Source organism: Terrapene carolina, unplaced genomic scaffold, assembly GCF_002925995.2.
Source record: "Terrapene carolina triunguis isolate 2854851 unplaced genomic scaffold, T_m_triunguis-2.0 Scaffold212, whole genome shotgun sequence".
In the NCBI taxonomy this organism is placed as follows: Eukaryota; Metazoa; Chordata; order Testudines; family Emydidae; genus Terrapene; species Terrapene triunguis.
In genome coordinates, this window is record NW_020664563.1 from 7963085 (window position 1) to 7983777 (window position 20693).

At 48.9% G+C, this 20693-nt stretch overlaps 1 protein-coding gene across 1 annotated transcript in view; it reads right to left on the reverse strand.

Annotated features, from left to right (window-relative positions):
- Nucleotides 1-20693, reverse strand: part of LOC112107408 (adenylate cyclase type 10) — a 73963-nt gene continuing 53270 nt past the window's right edge. Inside the window, exons 26-34 of the mRNA XM_026656116.1 lie at nucleotides 20405-20583; nucleotides 17607-17763; nucleotides 16614-16818; nucleotides 16434-16530; nucleotides 15078-15193; nucleotides 12054-12171; nucleotides 11191-11386; nucleotides 9162-9350; nucleotides 1-189 (exon numbers count right to left, since the gene is read on the reverse strand). Of these exons, the coding sequence (XP_026511901.1) occupies nucleotides 1-189; nucleotides 9162-9350; nucleotides 11191-11386; nucleotides 12054-12171; nucleotides 15078-15193; nucleotides 16434-16530; nucleotides 16614-16818; nucleotides 17607-17763; nucleotides 20405-20583 (1446 nt within the window). The remainder of the gene's footprint in view (nucleotides 190-9161; nucleotides 9351-11190; nucleotides 11387-12053; nucleotides 12172-15077; nucleotides 15194-16433; nucleotides 16531-16613; nucleotides 16819-17606; nucleotides 17764-20404; nucleotides 20584-20693) is intronic.

The window sequence follows — 20693 nt, forward strand, 5'->3', positions numbered from 1 at the left end:
TCAGACATCGGGGATCTCAGGTTCTGGGAAAGGATTGTTAATATCCAATGCTGGCACCCGCAGCAAGTACTTGGTTTTATGGATCTCTGGAAAGTCTTTCTCTGTCATTCCTTTTTCCCACTTGGGAAAATCTGGTGCGGCCTTCAGCCATAAGTCTTCCATGGGGCCTTTTGCAGTGAACCACCACTCCTAGGGAAAACAAAAGGAAAACGAGATGCCAGAATGAGACTGGATCTTCAGAGACAGCATTTCCAAGATGGTCAGGAAGGGGAGAAGTCTGACAAGAGCCCCTATTCTTGCTATCGATCGCTATCTATCCCACACTGCCCCACCAGCAAGCCAGGGAACAAACGGATTATGAAAGTTGCAATTTGACCCTTGGTTCCCAGCTGGCTTTGGGGAAGGAAGTAATCTGCATCACGCCTAAACCAGGCACAGATCTCTTCCCCTTCCATGCTGGCTCAGCACTGCTGGCTGGTGTGTTGGATTCCCTGCTCCTATGTAGGAAGGGAAGTAGGACCCCATTGAAACTACTCAGCTCCCCATGTTGTGACCCACGATACAGATAGCCCACACAGGGATGTTGAGGCCCCTTAAGCCCCCTTACTTACACCCTTTTAGGGTGTAAGGTGAATGGTTTTCATTTGATGATTTACTCCTGCTTCACACTACAGAGGTGCTATACTGGAAGTGTAAATATTGTAGTGACTTATCTTTCTACAAAAGACTTTATTGCAATAAAGCAGGCCAGCTGCCTTTACAATGATGACACCAGAACAGAACCATCAAACCACAGAACTGTCCTCCAAGATGATAAAAATGCATCTTGCTAGGGGAATTGTTCTCTCCATTTGCCACCGGGGTGGAATTTCACAGGCTAGGCTGGCAGAGCCTGTGGTTGGAAAGGCCAATTCCAAACTCAAGTCTTCCACATTTTGTATGGCAGAGTATTGTAAACAAGGAGCCGGAGAAGGATCTTACGCAGGTGGTTAGAACTCTACCTGTGTCCATTTGGGTCTGGAAAAAGTTCTCAGACATCCATATTTCAAATCCCCTCTCTTCCTGGGGCATGTCCTTCTGATGAAAGTAGGTAGCCATGGTTTATATGCCATCCTAGCTGTAGATTTCCCATACTTTTTTCCCCCCTTCTCCTCCAACTGTGATTGGACCAAGCATATTTCTGGCCAATGTCTTTTTAAAAGGCCAATAGCAGATGCTTCCTGGCCCCAAAGCTGTCAGCCTGTCTATTAGTATTATTATTTTTTATTTGTATTGCCTCATTGTGCTCGGTGCTGGACAAACAGAACGAAAAACCATCCCTGCCCCAAGGAGCTATCAATCTAAGACAAGAGTCAACAGGTGGATACAGACAGACAGGGGAGCACAAGAAAACAGTGAGACAATATTGGTCAACATGGTCGACTGTGGTCTCAAAGCACTTGGCATCATGGCAAAGGAGAGTTTTAACTCCAGTGCCCACACTGGCCTTTGTTGTCTTGGTCCAAAACAGAAATGTGCAGCCGGGGCCATGGTAGAAGGTCCTGTTAAGACAAACCAAGTAGTTTTGAGTTTGTGTCCATAGTAAGCCATCACACCTTTCTTAGCCTAATACTGTACTTTCAAGGGATGAGACAAATGTATCCATTTTGCTTAACTTCTAAATTCCAAACTATACACCCCAGCCATTTGCTCCAATCAGCTCCCTGGGCAGGAGAAGAAAATAGGCTCTGTCAAGAAACGCAAGAGCTACATTAGAGCACTGGCTTTGAGATATTTTCTGACATTACCTCACAAGAGTGGGTTAAAATTAGGTCAGAAACTAACACGGTCAATGGTAAAAACTCTTCCAGTAAGAATGCTTGTCACTGTTATATGTCCATTGTTCCTTCACTTGTTGCCTTCACTTGTTCCATGTCCCGTCTATAGAGGAGTGTACCATGAAAGCGCGTATTACTGTGCACTGATTTTCATGCATTGCAGGCATGCTACCATCTGGCAGTATGTTCCAATTATACCAGCCTCTTTGCAGGTGCTTCAGGGCAGATGGCCCAGCAGATACGTTATCACGTAGGTGTCTTGGCCAGATTGCACTAGATCTTTAGTAATGCTCCTGTTTTTAAGTCTTTCTGCATTGCTGCTGGTGGGCCTTTTACATTTTTCTCTGCTTGTCTGACATCTGACAACAGCCAGCTGCTGTTCATCAGGGACTGGGCATTTCTGTCCCTACTGGGAACAGTAGGCCAGGCAACCAGAAGGTGTGGGGTCAAGAAAGGGAAATTAGGGTGGGGACTGGGTGTGCTGGGACCTACTGACCGTGCAATGGAGGTGTAGGAAGGAAGGAGGGAAAGAAGGGTGGCTTGTGCAAGGCTCTTACAAACACACACTCAGGAGAACCTGGGAATGCATTCCCTTCCCAATCCAAATCAGAGCCCATCGGTACATTTTCACAACTAAAAAGTAGCTTACCAGATCTGAATGGCATTTCTCCTGCTCTCCAGGTTGAACCTGCAGCTGTCTCAGGAAGCACTTCATCAGATTCCTCTTCCCCCTGGCATTCAGAGGCCTTCTCCTCTATTGCTCTGATAATGCAGTCTCCAGTACAGGGAATGTCCAACTCTGCCAGATGCTGGGAAATGCCATCATACTATACACCTTCCCTGATTGCTGTGATCATATGGTACCACAGGCTCTGGCCCTGTCTATAATGCAGTGAGCATGCTGATGTCAGTGCTGGCCAGCTGGCAGCCTGGTCAGATGATCCAGGCTAACAGAGGGAGTTTGTCTGGGAGCTGTCCGAGAGGAGGTACGCTAAGTGCTGCATTAGGGGGGCTGTGTTGGTGAGTATCTGAGTGTCTGCTGCTGGGACAGTTGGTCAGTTTGACTGTGTGCTTGATTGCTTGCTTGTTTGTTTGAAAAGTGTGAATTGGGAGTGCTTTGTTCCAGGTGGGCCTTGAGTGGGCCTGACTGGTATATAAGGGCAGTCAGCAGCGAACCAGCTGAGCGGCGAACAGCAGAGGCTAACAGAGGGAGTTTGCCTGGGAGTTCGCCTGGAGAGAGCTCACTGAGGCTTTCATCTGTAGGTTTCTCTGAGTACTTCCTGCAACAGCCGAGGAAGCTCTTAAGAGGACAGGGATATGGAAGGTGCGCGATCAGCTGTTGTAACCTGCACAGGTTGTGCCATGTTTGTCTTTCTTCCACAGGACAGAAGCGACTTTGTCTGTACAAAGTGCAAGCTGGTCTCCATATTGGAAGAGAAGGTTCGAGGGCTGGAGAAACGAGTATCAACACTGCGTTGCATAAGGGAAAATGAAGATTTCCTGGACAGACGTCAGGAGATGCTTCTACGGCCACAATGTTCTGAAGATTCAGAGCAGGCGCAGCAGGGACAGAAGGATTGTGAAGAGGTTTGGCAGCATGTGACCTCCAGAAGGAGAAAGAGGAGCGTCCATGCACCAGCAATGGAGATACAGGTGAGCAATCGTTTCCATGTTCTCTCCACAGGTACTAATGCGGAGAGTGGACTAGATGACCCATCTGAGGGAAGGGAGCAAAAGGAGACTCCACCGATTGGAAGGCAAAAGATGCACTGTCCTAGGGATGGGGGTTCCACGACCACCACTCCCAAGAGGAGGAGGAGGGTGGTGGTGGTCGGGGACTCCCTCCTCAGGGGGACTGAGTCATCCATCTGCCGCCCCGACCGGGAAAACCGAGAGGTCTGCTGCTTGCCAGGAGCTAGGATACACGATGTGACGGAGAGACTGCCGAGACTCATCAAGCCCTCGGATTGCTACCCCTTCCTGCTTCTCCACGTGGGCACCAATGATACTGCCAAGAATGACCTTGAGCAGATCACTGCAGACTACGTGGCTCTGGGAAGAAGGATAAAGGAGTTTGAGGCGCAAGTGGTGTTCTCGTCCATCCTCCCTGTGCAAGGAAAAGGCCTGGGTAGAGACCGTCGAATCGTGGAAGTCAATGAATGGCTACGCAGGTGGTGTCGGAGAGAAGGCTTTGGATTCTTCGACCATGGGATGGTGTTCCAAGAAGGAGGAGTGCTAGGCAGAGACGGGCTCCACCTAACGAAGAGAGGGAAGAGCATCTTCGCCAGCAGGCTGGCTAACCTAGTGAGGAGGGCTTTAAACTAGGTTCACCGGGGGAAGGAGACCAAAGCCCTGAGGTAAGTGGGGAAATGGGATCCTGGGAGGAAGCACGAGCAGGAGAGCGCAAGAGGGGAGGACTCCTGTCTCATGCTGAGAAAGAGGGACGATCAATGAGTTATCTTAAGTGCCTATACACAAATGCAAGAAGCCTGGGAAACAAGCAGGGAGAACTGGAAGTCCTGGCACAGTCAGGGAACTATGATGCGATTGGAATAACAGAGACTTGGTGGGATAACTCACATGACTGGAGTACTGTCATGGATGGATATAAACTGTTCAGGAAGGACAGGCAGGGCAGAAAAGGTGGGGGAGTTGCGTTGTATGTAAGAGAGGAGTATGACTGCTCAGAGCTCCGGTATGAAACTGCAGAAAAACCTGAGAGTCTCTGGATAAAGTTGAGAAGTGTGAGCAACAAGGGTGATGTCGTGGTTGGAGTCTGCTATAGACCACCAGACCAGAGGGATGAGGTGGATGAGGCTTTCTTCTGGCAACTAGCAGAAGTTGCTAGATTGCAGGCCCTGGTTCTCATGGGAGACTTTAATCACCCTGATATCTGCTGGGAGAGCAATACAGCGGTGCACAGACAATCCAGGAAGTTTTTGGAAAGTGTAGGGGACAATTTCCTGGTGCAAGTGCTGGAGGAACCAACTAGGGGCAGAGCTTTTCTTGACCTGCTGCTCACAAACAGGGAAGAATTAGTAGGGGAAGCAAAAGTGGATGGGAAGCTGGGAGGCAGTGACCATGAGATGGTCGAGTTCAGGATCCTGACACAAGGAAGAAAGGAGAGCAGCAGAATACGGACCCTGGACTTCAGAAAAGCAGACTTTGACTCCCTCAGGGAACAGATGGGCAGGATCCCCTGGGAGAATAACATGAAGGGCAAAGGGGTCCAGGAGAGCTGGCTGTATTTTAAAGAATCCTTATTGCGGTTGCAGGAACAAACCATCCCGATGTGTAGAAAGAATAGTAAATATGGCAGGCGACCAGCTTGGCTAAACAGTGAAATCCTTGCTGATCTTAAACGCAAAAAAGAAGCTTACAAGAAGTGGAAGACTGGACAAATGACCAGGGAGGAGTATAAAACTATTGCTCAGGCATGCAGGAATGAAATCAGGAAGGCCAAATCACACTTGGAGTTGCAGCTAGCAAGAGATGTTAAGAGTAACAAGAAGGGTTTCTTCAGGTATGTTAGCAACAAGAAGAAAGTCAAGGAAAGTGTGGGCCCCTTACTGAATGAGGGAGACAACCTAGTGATCGAGGATGTGGAAAAAGCTAATGTACTCAATGCTTTTTTTGCCTCTGTCTTCACGAACAAGGTCAGCTCCCAGACTGCTGCACTGGGCAGCACAATATGGGGAGAAGGTGACCAGCCCTATGTGGAGAAAGAAGTGGTTCGGGACTATTTAGAAAAACTGGACGTGCACAAGTCCATGGGGCCGGATGCGCTGCATCCGAGGGTGCTAAAGGAGTTGGCGGATGAGATTGCAGAGCCATTAGCCATTATTTTTGAAAACTCATGGCGATCGGGGGAGGTCCCAGATGACTGGAAAAAGGCTAATGTAGTGCCCATCTTTAAAAAAGGGAAGAAGGAGGATCCGGGGAACTACAGGCCAGTCAGCCTCACCTCAGTCCCTGGAAAAATCATGGAACAGGTCCTCAAGGAATCAATTTTGAAACACTTAGAGGAGAGGAAAGTGATCAGGAACAGTCAGCATGGATTCACCAAGGGCAAGTCGTGCCTGACTAACCTAATTGCCTTCTATGATGAGATAACTGGCTCTGTGGATGAGGGGAGAGCAGTGGATGTGTTATTCCTTGACTTTAGCAAAGCTTTTGATACAGTCTCCCACAGTATTCTTGCCGCCAAGTTAAAGAAGTATGGGCTGGATGAATGGACTGTAAGGTGGATAGAAAGCTGGCTAGATCGTCGGGCTCAACGGGTAGTGATCAATGGCTCCATGTCTAGTTGGCAGCCGGTTTCAAGCGGAGTGCCCCAAGGGTCGGTCCTGGGGCCGGTTTTGTTTAATATCTTTATTAATGATCTGGAGGATGGTGTGGACTGCACTCTCAGCAAGTTTGCAGATGACACTAAACTAGGAGGCGTGGTAGATACACTAGAGGGTAGGGATCGGATACAGAGGGACCTAGACAAATTAGAGGATTGGGCCAAAAAAAACCTGATGAGGTTCAACAAGGATAAGTGCAGAGTCCTGCACTTAGGACGGAAGAATCCCATGCACTGCTACAGACTAGGGACCGAATGGCTAGGTAGCAGTTCTGCAGAAAAGGACCTAGGGGTCACAGTGGACGAGAAGCTGGATATGAGTCAACAGTGTGCTCTTGTTGCCAAGAAGGCTAACGGCATTTTGGGCTGTATAAGTAGGGGCATTGCCAGCAGATCAAGGGATGTGATCGTTCCCCTTTATTCGACATTGGTGAGGCCTCATCTGGAATACTGTGTCCAGTTTTGGGCCCCACACTACAAGAAGGATGTGGAAAAATTGGAAAGAGTCCAGCGGAGGGCAACAAAAATGATTAGGGGTCTGGAGCACATGACTTATGAGGAGAGGCTGAGGGAACTGGGATTGTTTAGTCTCCAGAAGAGAAGAATGAGGGGGGATTTGATAGCAGCCCTCAACTACCTGAAGGGGGGTTCCAAAGAGGATGGAGCTCGGCTGTTCTCAGTGGTGGCAGATGACAGAACAAGGAGCAATGGTCTCAAGTTGCAGTGGGGGAGGTCCAGGTTGGATATTAGGAAGCACTATTTCACTAGGAGGGTGGTGAAGCACTGGAATGTGTTACCTAGGGAGGTGGTGGAGTCTCCTTCCTTGGAGGTTTTTAAGGCCCGGCTTGACAAAGCCCTGGCTGGGATGATTTAGTTGGGAATTGGTCCTGCTTTGAGCAGGGGGTTGGACTAGATGACCTCTTGAGGTCCCTTCCAACCCTGATATTCTATGATTCTATGATTCTATGATCCAATGAGGCATTGTAGAGATCAGATCACAAATCAATCACCAGAAGAAGCCTGCCACTGTGGAAGCACTGTGCAGCTAGCGGCCACCCATGTGTGCTGCACTGTTTGTACAAGTAGGTGGGTCCTGGCCAGGCTGACTCCTGGACAGTGGAATGCAGACAAGTGTCCAGACAGGCCACCTCTGCAGTATGGGATTGCACTGGGAGGTCCATTTGCACTCTTTGGGCTAACACAACATTGCCCTCTGCTCACCATGACACTGAAAATGACTGAGGCTCGATCAAGGTGGACCTCAAAAAGCACAGGTGGGTCAGCACAGTCTATAGCATAATAGAAACCCAAGTGTGTGTGTAGATGTGGAGCATGTTACGGCCATGCTAGGGAGAACATGCTATGTTAACCATGACAAGTTTGACCAAGCCATGATGGGCAGGCAGGTGTAGACAGACACATGGACAACATGAAAAGGAGATTTAATTTTGCAAATATAAAGTTTGCACTAGAGAGAAACCACTGGCCCCTAAAAATGATGCTCCTATAGATCTTCCATCAAAATGTACTCCAAAGCACAAGTTCCAGGAGGCACAGAGCAGGAAGCAATGTTATTTTGGAATGGTTGGTGGTGTACTAGAAATGGTCCCAAACCTGTTAAATGTTTTGAATGGGATTTTATGCTTCTTAAACCATAGCCCTGAGAACCGTCCAGTGACGTCAAGATAAGTGCTGTTCACACAATACTGAGTGAGACACTTGGGTTGAAATCTCAGGCTGCTCTCACTCCCCAGCTTGGCAGATGTGGGCTTGTCTACACTTACCGGGGGATCGAGGCACGGCGACCGATGCATCAGTGGTCAATTTTGCAGGTCAAGACCCGCTAAATCGACCACAGATTGCTCTCCCGTTGACTTCTATACGCCACCAGATCAAGTAAGGGGAGTCGATGGGAGAGCATCTCCTGTCGACATTGCGTAGTATGGACTTCGTGGTAAATAGATCTAAGCTACATCGACTTGAGTTACGCTATTCACGTAACTTAAATTGCGTAGCTTAGATCGACTTTTCCCTGTAGCGTAGACAAGGAGTACTGCAGAGTAACCCTGGCAAGAGCTGGGAGCCTATTTGTTGGGTTTTGTAAATAATCACCACTGCAGGATAAGCAGTAGCACAGTTAATGGAGTCCTTGAGAGATTCTGTTCCATTCTGTTGGAGGAGAGTTCTGATGATGTGGGTGGGTGTGGACGTACACAACAGGGTGAAGGATCAGGTGCTGCGCGTGCTCCTCCCCAAGCCTTGTCCCCAAATGTCATGCCAGCCCCAGGCTGTCTGAGAATATACCACAAATGTTAGTGGAAGTTAGCAGTTAGGTGGGCTTGGGGTGTATGTCACAGTGGTGCGGCAGTTCCCCGCCCCTGTCAGGAAGGAGTTAAAGAGCTCCTCCAGCACAACCAGCCTCAAGCCAGTGCAGCTGTAAGCCTTGTCCAGCCTAGGTATGGGGCGGAGGGGCTTAAAAAGGATGATCCCAGCTCAGTTTGGGGCAGCACTCTGAAGGAGCAGGACTGCAGTGCAGCGGTCCCTAACTCCCAGAAGCAGGGGTTGCTGACTGGGGAAACAGCTAGAGAGCCTTGCCCACCCAGGCCCTTGCAGAAAGGAGAAGGGCTGATACTTTTGCCCTTTTTTGCTCTCTTTTTCTTTGGCTTCCCAAACTGTTTGTTTGGGCTACTTTAATTCCCCCTACCCCTGGGCAAGGGGGCAGAGGCTATGAACAGCACTGGACTCTGCCACAGGAACAGGTCCCATCCTTTCCCCCAAGGGGTGCTAGGGAGGTATAGCCTACTGCAGGCACCCACCAGCTCCATCCAGGATTTCGATCATTTGCCTTCACAACCCCCACCTTGACTTTATCTATATTGCAGCCATTGACCTGCAGCCAGCTCCACTTTCTTCTAGGGAATCCTAAATCCCTTCCCAGAGACCAGCTCATCTGGTGCTCAAAGGAAAGAGCTTTCAGATTACCAGCTCTCGGGACTTACATCGCTGATCTCCAGCCAGGATTTCTCCAGGAGGTTTCCATATATGTCACAGAGTTGGAATGCTTGGGATAGGTAATTTTGGCTCTGTTCTTCATTGCCCAACATCAGGAGGATATAGGCTTTCAGGTGGTAAACCCTAGGGTAATAGATAGGGCTTGTGGAGCATCGAGAGAGAACCTGGTCCAAGTCCTAACAAGAGAACAATTGAGATTCATGTCAGGATGACATCCCAGAGCTTTGAGATCCCTTTGCAGGAATACAGTATGCCTGAGGAGAAGAGTCAGCTAGAAAGAAACAGGAAACCTGCAGAGAGATAGAAAGTAGCAGGGGTGAGATAAAAACCAGGAAGATTCAGAGTGTCTGAACTCGTCTTGATCATGCACTTAGGCAGCACTCACTAACTTGGCTTTGCAATAGTCTCTTATCCGACCTACAGGACAATTCCTCTTTGGGAATTGTGCACTCTGTGTGGCTGATTTCTCTTCTACCTCCTGTCCAGAGGCCACTCTGAGAGGATCCTAAAGATATGTTTCTTGCAAAGTGAGTGGGATGGGGACGAGGGGACATCTGTCACAGCCTTAATAGCATCTTTTTCCGCATCCTCACAATGTCTGAATAATCTGTCATGGTTCTCTCACCCCACAAATGTGCATCAATTACTGGCTCTGGAAACATATTGTTGAAGGGCTATGATAATGAACTACTGCTGTTTGATCAAGGGTTGCCCCCACTTTCTGAGTCCTTCCACTGGCTTCCTGCCTCTTATTGCATCAAATTCAAGTTTCTCTGTCTCCCCTACAAACTCTACAATGTAGAAATAAACCTAGCTGCACAATGCAAAAATGTCAATGCCTTCTCCCCTCCTCCCTTGCACAGCTGGACACATACAAATATAGAACATCACTTTTGACCAGTTTCCACGTTCCATGCCAAAAATAGAAGTGTCTATGTGTGCTTTGGGGGCACTTCATTTTGTCTGGGGATTTCCCCTCCTCTCCATTGTAGTGTATTATGGGGAAAAAAGAGTTTTTGCAATTCTTGCCATCAATTTTTGGATGAATCAACTGGAAAGAAGCAAAATTATGATCAACCTCCCGCTCCACTTGTAATAGGCTTTGCATTGCTTATTGCTCATGCTGAGCTGTAGTGCAGCACTGAAGGGATTTCAAAACCAAACCACCACCTGAACAGCCATTAAAACCATTACAGGGGCCCGAACAGGGAACTAGGCAATTCAAGGGAGGAGACCAAGGCTAGTAGAGCTGAGTAGATACACAGGGCTGGAGTGTTGCAGGTGTCAGGACCCTGGTATTGAATCCAAGTCCATTGGGTCCCTAAAAGGTATCCCCAGTGTCCGCACCATGGCAGCATGCTGAACCACTACCCCTGACTGACAGCCTTGGTGCTAAAGACCTACAGCCCCACAGCAGCTAGGCCCCTGATTGGCTGGACTGACAACATTCTCACTGGGCACCTGGACTATATAAAGACCCCAACAGGAAGAGGAAGCTGTCTGAGCAGCAGGCCATTACTGCCTGGACCACCTTGCTGCCCTGTTGTTTTGCCTGACCTTGCCTTGATGCTGTACTGTCTCACCTGACTCTGCCTTGCCTGACTGCACTATTTGCCAACCCAAACCCTTCGATTGTATCTCCTGGCTACAGACCCCCCTGCGAAAACTCTGACCATTGCCCCGGACTGCCTGTAATACCAACTGTCCTCCCAGTTACCAGACCACCCACACACCACTAGACGACGACTCTGGACTCCCCTAGTCTGCCCATCCTGACCTATCATAATGCCCAGTGTCTGAAAGAGAGGTGTGTAGGGAAACTTGACAGATGGCTGCTCCCAATGGGCCTGATTCAAAGCCCATTGAAACCCGTGGAAAGACTCCCACTGACATCATGGGCTTTGGATCAGGCCCTCCATGTCTAGCAGCCATCAGGAGATATCCAGCCTCCATTTGCAGATGTATTGCATTTTACAGTCTTTCCACATAATGTGGACATCTCCTTCTCCCTCTCACCTTTAGCGTCTTAGTACGAGTCTCCCGGACCAATTTAGGCTTTTCCTCAATGTGTTTCCGTAGCATAAGGATCTCACACTCCAAGAATCTACAGAATCCACTGGTAGCAAAGAATGAGGCGCTAGTTCTCCTCAGCAACCTTCTGGCCTTTTCAAAAGGCTCCTTGAAGTTGCCCCACTGCTGAAGTCTGGCAAACCTAGATCACCAAGAGAGAGATCCACATAAGATTTGCTGTAGGGGATTGGACTATTGGACCAGCCAGTGGCACCGATCTATATATGGAAAACTTACGCTGCATCTAGCTACCTGCACAGTGCTATACAATGGGCAGAGGAATTCTTCCTAATGCATGCAGCAAAGCATGAGATATGATTACCACCAACTTAGATTGTACTTTGGGGGCAGTGACTGTCTCGTTATTCTGTGTTCGTACAGCACCGAGCACAGCAGGGTACTGGTTCATGACTAGGACTCCTAGGCACAACGATGTTGATTATAATAATTTAATGCAAAATAAAGATGTTTTTACTGGACCTAAAATTATCCATCCGAGGTATGTGCCAGGATGACAAAAACTTTTCAGCCACCCCCCGAGCTAAGGTGGCCTTAAGGCTCATCAATACCCCATTCAGTCCTCTAGTAGAACTGGCCCAGTTCTGCCACCCTTACTCATATTGAGAAGTACCTGATCAGCCAAGTAGTCACACTGATTTCAACAGGACTCATGGACTAAGGAGCTATTTAACGTGAGTACGGATGGCAGAATCCGGCCCAAAGTTTCCAAGTTCCGACCCCCCATATGGCAAAATAAAGATTAAACCAGTAACACAGCAAAGCAATTTTGAGGAGACTTTGTATATTACCAAATGGCCAGGGATGAATACAGCCCCAACATGATGCTGTTCTGAGACATAAGGATGCAGTTTGTTTCATTGCGTTGTATGAATTCCAGGCACTCTTTAAATGACTTAAATGAAAATCCTGTAAAAGAAATTTGCATTAGAGAAGCTGTTTCCCCTTCTGGTGGGGGTGTATTTCCCTATTCTAAAACTACCATAAGTACAAAGATAGTCAAGAGGGATCTTGGAAGTAGCTGAATCACCTGGCATAAAAAATCCTCAGATCTCAATGAAAATCTAAAAGAAATGCTGCAAGATTTGGGGTTTTAACTGAGCCCCTTGGGGCTGTCACAGGCTCTGTATCAGTGGTCTCTAGTGCAAGGGGAGAAACCCCATACTGGGCAGAAAAAATGAAAGCATCATCACCCAAGCATGCAGTCCATTTTAAACTGCCCATGTTTCTGTAACACCGACAGACCCCAATTGTCAGCAGCTGGGATCGAATCTGAGACCTCTGGAGCTTAGTGCATGAGCCTCTACTGCATGAGCTAAAAGCCAACTGCCTGTTAGCTAAGGTTGTAGAGCAGACTCATACTCTCGCTCTAAGTGGTCTCAGTGCCACTAGATGGGACAGAATACCACACTCAGGAGCATAGGCATGCGCACGGGGTGTGCCGGGTGTGCCCAGGCACACCCTAATGCAGGGGTGGGCAAATTGCCCCCCTCTCCCAGCGCGGCAAGCCACAGGGTCTGCGCTCCCAGGCCCCCTCCCCTGGAGCCATGCCGCTGCGCACGCAGCACTCTGGGGGCCGGGGCTGTGCGCTCCCGTGGGGCAGTGTTTGGCTCTGCGGGGCGGCTAGGAGCCTCATCTCATGGTAAGGGGTCTGGGACCAGGGGGGTTGGATAAGGGGTGGGGGCAGTCAGGGGACAGGGTGGGTTGGATAGGGGGTGGGATCCTGGGGCGGTGGCTAGGGGTTGAGGGGGGTCTCTGGAGGGGGCAGTCAAGGAGCAGGGGGGTTGGATGGGGCATGGGAGTCCCGGGGTCTGACAGGGGGCGGGGATGGATAGGGGTCAGGTCAGTCAGGGGACAGGGAGTAAGGAGGGTCCTGGGGGGCAGTTAGGGTGGGGGGTCTCTGGAGGGGGTGGTCAGGGGACAAGCAGCTGGGGGGGGTTGGATGAGTCGGGAGTTCTGGGGGGGGCTGTCAGGAGGCAGGGGTGTGGAGAGGTGTTGGGGGAGGCAGGGAGCAGGGGGGTTGTATGGGTCGGGATTTCTGGGGGTCCTGTCTGGGGGCGGGGAGCGGTTGGATAGGCGTGGGAGTCCTGGGGGTCTGTCTGGGGGCGGGGGTGTGGATAAGGGTCAGGGCAGTCAGGGGACAGGTAGGGGGTAGGGTCCTGGGGGGCAGTCAGGGGACAAGGAGCAGGGAGGCTTAGATAGGGGGTGAGGTCCTGGGGGGCAGTTAGGGGCAGGGGTCCCAGGAAGGGGTAGTCAGGGGACAAGGAGCAGGGGGACTTGGAGGTTCTGAGGGGGGAAGTCAGGGGGCGGGAAGTAGGAGGGAGTGAATGGGGGCAGGGTGGGGGCGGGGCTAGGGCGGGGCTCCCTGGGTGCACACCCTAATGAAATGAGCTGCGCACGCCTATGCTCAGGAGGTGTGTGAGTTACATTTGTTCTCCACAATGGATGCAATGCGGGGATGGGCAAAGCAATTCCTATATTGTGGAGCAGCAGCAGTCCTTCCATAAGGAAGGTTGCCACTTGGGTCCCATTATCCATCCCTCTCTTTCTAAAAGGTGTTTTTGAAAGAAGACCTCCTTAAACTATAGAGCAAAAAGAGAGTTTCAAATTCTTCCAACTTTTTTGCCACTTTTGTAGGGGAAATAAACAGATAACTACAACCAAAAACCCAAAGAGAATTGGCTTCAGCAGATCACTGCCTTTGAGCATGATTGTGAGAGTAACCTACAATAGGTTATTAAACATGTTTAATGGATACTCCAAGGAACAGACATTCCTACACTGGCTAGCTTGGTGTTGCATGTAAAAGGATTGCTGGAGCCCTAGACTTTCACTACAAGGAAAGTCTCTAGCCCTTTCCCATGCAGAAGCAGAGCTCACAGCATAGTCAGATCAGTAGAGAGGCTAGACTTGTCAAAGAAAAAGGTTTCCCACCGCCAATCAAAGGTTCACAAGGGAGTTCTCCCCTCTTGCAGACCTCAGGAAACCCACTGTAAGGTGGTGTGAAGTGACCACCTAATCTCCCAGCCAAGCCCCCTGTTCTCACCCAGTCCCCTCACTTTGTGGGCTTTCTGAAGTCTGTACAAAGGGAGCTGTGGTCCTGGAGACCTTAGGCCAGGTCTACAATTCAATGTTTTACCGGCCTAGTTAAGTCAGTTAGGGGAGTGATTTTTTTTAATGAGATAGCTGTGCCAGCCAAAGCCCTAGCATGTAGCAGCTATACTGGGCAGGGAAAGGGCTTTTGCCAGTACAGTTTATGTCATTCACAAAACTGGTATAAGCTGTACCAGCAAAAGAATTTTTTTGCTGGTATAACAGCATCTCTATTAGCAGGGTTTTGCCAATTCAGCCATACTGATATAGTTATACTGGCAAAGGTTTTAAGTGTACACAAGGCTTTAGATGTGCGGAGTGGCAGGGGGCTAAAAGGAGCAGGGTGATTGGGGTAGAGATGAGGGGAATTCCTCCACGCTGGCTGAGTGAAGTCTGCAGAACCCCAGTTAGCCTTAGGAAATTTGTTGGCCAACTTTACAACCTCCCACCTCCCAGTATAAGGCTCCAGATTTATATGAGAATATCCCAAAAGCGTCAACGTTCACACAGATATCAACATCCCCTCATCGGAGCTACAACCCCTTTTCTGTTAAACCTTTTAGCTCTCTTCTTTAAAAGCATGTCAATTGCAGTTTAACCACAAACGAGATGCCAGAATGGCGCCATCATTTTTTGGCAGGGTTGACATGGCAACCGTCCCAGTCCAGGAGTGTCTTTGCAAAGCACGCCTTTATCTGTTGTCCTCATTACCCAGTACTTACCAGCATAAAGCAAGAGTTCTAAACAGTAAGAAAAGAAACAAGCCATCCCAATGATTCTCTCCTCCTCAACAACCAACTCCTCCAGCCAGCTCAGTACTCGCACACAATCTTGGTACCTAGACATCATGGAGAATTATTGCACGACTCATTTTATTCTGAGGTGTTTCTCCCCTATCCCTTTATTTCCTTTCCTCTTTCCATGTCTCATTCTCTATTCTCCCATCCATCATTCCACTCATATATCTAGCCTATTTTTCTCTCCAAGGATCTTTGGTGAACGAGCTTATGGAGAAGGGCTTCAAGGATGCCTGACAAGACACTGAGTGGATAGAGACGTTCCACTGTGGTCCTTCCCAGGTGCGCAAAGTATCCCTATGTGCATATAAGTGTCTGCAAGGTCCACTGTGGATAGTTAATTGCCTTTCCAGCTGGTCATTGACAAGGAAAAGCACCAGGAGCAGTGCATATAGAAGCCAGGTGGCCAACCTATTATTACAGACAAACATGCCCCGGCAAAAGGAACAGTTGTGAGAACAAGTGTGTTCAGGAAGCCACTGTGGCTCAGAGAGAGTTCTTATAGATTGATGTCTAATAAAAGACAGACCAGTCTTTTAATCTGCCAGGGGAGGGAGGAAATAAGGCTGCCACATGACTCCAGTTGACACTTCTGAGCCATGTGACAGAGGTACCTGCATCCCAAGTATGGGGATCCAAACAACCTCCTCATGAGGAAGAAATTCACATCAGAAAAAAAGTACCAGCCAACCAAAGCAAAAAGGCAAACTTAGCCTGTCCATACTTCCTCACTTCCTGGCTCTATAGACCAGGGAGGTCCTTGGTCGCCCTCATAATGTGCCTCCCACCTCTTTCTGTCAAGGGCACATTGTTATCATCGATAGTAATTCACATTAAGAGCTGTTAGGTATGGCTCAATATTATCCCTCCATCTCCTCCTTGGTCAGCCATAAGGTCAGACACCATAAATAGGGCCCTGTGTAAATCACATTTTTGTGGAGGACATGGAAATCGAGAAAATGCCCCCAAACCGTGATCTGTTACATATTTTTCCTTACAATTGACTAAATGTACTTATCAAATTCATTCCTTGCAAACTGTCGGGAATTTTCTTTAAAAAAAAAAAACGTGATTTATACAGGGCCTTAAACATCCTTCCTAGAGACACTGGTCTGTCTTCTGTCATTGTAACCACATGCCTTGCCCACTGAAGTCATTGGGATTTCTTTATATTTACTATACTTGTGTCTCCATCGACCTCCCACAGTTCCCTATTAGATTTCTTCTCCATACACCATTCTCCTTAGCCCATCCATACGGGAACATAAATTTGCATCATACCTGATGCTCAGAAAGAGAGCTTTGAAGAGCATGCAGAGAACCAGATAGTCCAGCTTCGGTTTCTTCAGACGCACACACATTTCATGGGCTCGATAGCCTGTGGAGAAAACAAATGTATTAAGTGTCTCTCCCTTAATACTGACACCTTCTCTTCACAGTATACGATGAAAGCAGACTTACCTAACTGAATAGATAGGGGCAGGTTACCCAAGCAGAGCTTCATATAGGCCAATGACTGTGCTAATTTAACTGTTGTTAATAGCCCTCCTCCGATAACCTGGAGGTGAGAGCTACGCTGGATGGCCATCAGCTCATATTTCATCCATTCATCTTGGTAACCCATCATCTGGCAGCAGAGTGAGAATTCCATATAGGATGAAATGATCTAAAATGTTCAAAACAAGAAAAAACAAGAGCCTGAAACTGTTGATTGAATCGTTATCTGGTATAGGCTCAAAAGGGACACATGGATGAACCAGAAACCCCCACATTTCTTTGTTCCTTTTTCTCTTACAACACTGACCATTAAAAAAAATTAGGATTATTAATATTAACATTTATTATGCTCATATCTAAAGGCTCCAGTCAGGATTCCCCCTCTGTGCTAGGTGTTGTACAGGCACAGAATATAAATTAGTGTCATGAAATTAGCAATAGCTTCAAAATCAGAACCAACCTAAACTGTTACAATAAAAAAAATGAAACTGAACCTCAGATCAACTCTTTTGGGAGGCTTAAAAAAGGTCAGTGAACTTTAATTGTTTGTCATTTCACCACATCTCTGCCTCCCTAGTTCTTACCAGAGGCAGAAGTGCTGCAACATGACAAAGAAGACCATGGGCATGTTTTACCAGCCAAGACAGAAAGAAGCAAGGCATGCTGGAAATCTGACAAGAAAGCTGGTTTACCATGAGATTTCCAGCCCCAGAGGCTTAGACAGTGTGAATGAGGTTCAGAAAAACATCAGAACATTGGGATGATTATCCAAAGCAAGCTTTTACAGGTCAACCCATTGCTTGTTGAAATCAGACATCTGCTCCATAACAGTCAGGACTCTTCAATCCCCTTTGGGCAGGGTGTGTCCTGTCACCACAGTTATTTCCAGTGCTGCTAGTTACTTCCTCTTCTTTGGGGGCAGGAGGAGTGGGTTCCCAGTGGTGAAGGTGGACCCACCTGGCTCTCATCACCCGATTCCTCTGCTGAGTTCATCTTCATGAGTGCTGCCAGGCGACAGAACTTCTTGCTGTTTGTAGCAGTGTCCAGGCTGAAAAGTTGCCACAATAAGGAAAGGCAGTGGCCCTGCTGGTACAGGAAAGCTAATTTCTTCTCCCTGTCACACAAGAGACACATCTTTAGCCAGAGCAGATCACAGCAGCACAAAGATCTCACTATTGCTACTAATTAAACAGAGAGCAGCGGTGGGAGGAGGAGGAGGCGGGATCCTGAACTGGACATTTCTTCCTCCTCCTAGGAGAGGAGGCATGGAGGATTCCAGGGGCAGGAAAGGGGAAAGGAAGAAGTAGCAATCGGATGATGGGGTACCAGTTGGGGGAGGGTCAGTCAACGGAGTGGTGGCATTGTGAGGGAGGTGGATGTAGCAGCAGGGAGGTTGAGGGTACCTGTGGGCATTGGGAAGGAAGGGAGACATCTGCTCCCCCACTTTGGCTGGCTGCGGAAGGGAGCAGCACAGAAGAACCTGAGGCTGCTTTATGCAGCAATGCTGAGAACCCTCCCCCTTCCCTGGCCACTAGAGATCAGCTTTTAGGCTCCAGCTAGGGGGGATTAGCAATTGTAGCCCTGTGCCAGCAGGGGCTGCTCTGTCAGAAGAGGGGAGCAGGAGGAGCTTGGCCAGGGCATGAGGGAGCACCATTGGCTGGGTCAGACGCTTCTCCTCCACCATCCCGCAAGCATGGGGGGGCATAGTTATGGGGAGCATCAGAGGGGATAGCTGTGAGGGGGATATGGGGAAAGCCATGCTGTCAACTCTCGCGATAGATGGCATTTTTCCTAAAGCCCCAGCTCCTGGAGTCATGGGATCACAGGACAACCTTGGCTGCCATTTATTATTTCAAAAGAACAAGGTTCATGTTATGAAGAAAAGCTTGAGAGACTGGTGATCTTCGGGGAAGGAAAGAGAAGCCGGAAGGGCTGGGGGAGAGGAAAGAGACTGGGGTGGGAGGCTGTTTGGGGCAGAGAGAACAAGAGGGCTGGGGCAAGAGGGAGAGAAGGAGTGAGTGTGGGGAAAGCAAGAGGGGAAACTGGGAACTGAGGGAGGAGAATCTTGGCAGGCGGTGCACCACAAGCTGGCTCAGGGGGGAGCTATTGGGGAGTCTGGATGGATTTCACATGGAGAGAAGTCTGGAGCGGGAAGGAGGGTGAAAACTCAACTCACCATCTGGAGACTGCTGCAGTGTAGGCTGGGAGCCTGCCACTGGGGACACTGTAGGGGGAGGCCAAAGTAGGTGTTGGGTGTTTTATTGAGGGGTATCGGATGAAAGGCAGTTGTGCTAGGACATTTTGGTGATCCAGGAAGGAGGGTGGCTTCGTGGCAGAGAATTGCTCTGTCCATCTCCCCCACCAGTGGCCGTAAGAGGTGAATGTAATGGGGGGGTGGGAGGGAGTTGCGGCAGCAGGAAGGGGGTTCCAGCAGAGATGGGGAAGAAGGTGAGCAGAGGAGGAGGGTGGCAGCAGCAGGGGAATGTGATGAGGTACGTTGGGGATTCCTGGGGGAGAGGTGAGACAGCCTGACTCCCCCCTGGTGCCTCAACCCAAACTCTGTCATCCCACCCCTCAGGGCCTCACCAACCCCTCCTGGAATCCAGCCTTTTCCTGCTCACTTTTTTCCCCACTCCTGAAATCCCCCTGCTGGACTGTCCATCACTTCTACCTGTCCTCACTACCTCACCTTCACCCCCAAGCACCCCATCTTCAGACTCCCCTTCTCCCCTCCTACCTTAACCCTTCACCTCTGCACTTCCTCCTTTCCACTGCCTTAACCCTCACCACCTGGTACCCCGGGCTGCCTCACTGACCTCTGCCACCAACCCCTCCCCCGCTGTTCCACCACTGCCTCCCTCCACTGGGCCTCCCTCATCTCCCCCAGCTTCCCCCTCCACAGCACCTCCCCCATTATGCACCCCACTCTGATATCTCCCCTTCCTGGGTACCTCCAGCCCCTCATGCTGATACCCCCACCGCCTCATCTCTCTCTCTCTCTGCTTGAATCCCCAACAACACTATCCTGCACGGCCCAAAGGGTCTCTCCATAACACCAGATGCTTTTCCTTGCTCCCTCTGCCCCCATTGGCCCCAAAGCCCATGGCTCCCAAAAGAGCTTCTCCTAATCTCAGGTGCCCCTTCACCTAGGACATCCCCGAACCACTAAGATGATGACTTCTTGCTCCACAACCTAAAAGAATGCTCGTAAACACATTACGCAGCCATGCAGTAGAATACATTCTGTTAAAGCATTGGCACTGTTCAGGTAGATTATTTACAGTGCAAATAAAAACCTTACAAACTTGTTTACATATGTTGCACCCGTTTTTATCACAAACAGGTAAATTGAAGCACTGTTCCCAGACTGAAATATGAGCATTCCCATGACGAGGCTGGTTAGCAAGGACAGGCCAACATTTGGAAATAATGCCTTCAGCAGTAGCAGGGAGTATAAAAATATTCTCAAAAGCAAATGCATTTCTTTGCAATCGATTCCTGTTTTCCAAAATAAATGCCTTGCTTTAAAGTACTGTACCATTGGGAATGCACGTATCTGTAATTCCCTCTTCCCTAGAGTGTGTAAACACCACTTTTTAAAACCCCCACTCTTCACATGCTTAATTTGAAGCATGCAAGTTACATGCTTCAAATTAAGCATGTGCTTAAGTGTTTGCAGGATCGAGGTCTAAATGACAACCAGAGACTAAAGTAAAATCCACCCAACTTGGTTTTACTCCAGTTCTACTTCCTACCTTTTACTGTGACTATATAAGAATTGCTGCTTCTTCTGGTGAGACGTGTGCTTTGGCACTTCCATCAGAGTCTTAAAAAAGACTCCAATCAAGGTAAATGGGAATCTTCTGTTTAATAAAATCAAAGCCTTCCCAATAAATTTCTTTGCCAAATTCATTTGGCCCATGTTATAACAGACCTGCAGAGGGGAAGCAAGAGTGAGACAAAGACCGTTTGTAACATTATCAGTCAACTGCATGTTCCAAAATGGTGGGGCTCTCAGCTGCCATTTTCTAGCATGACATCAAT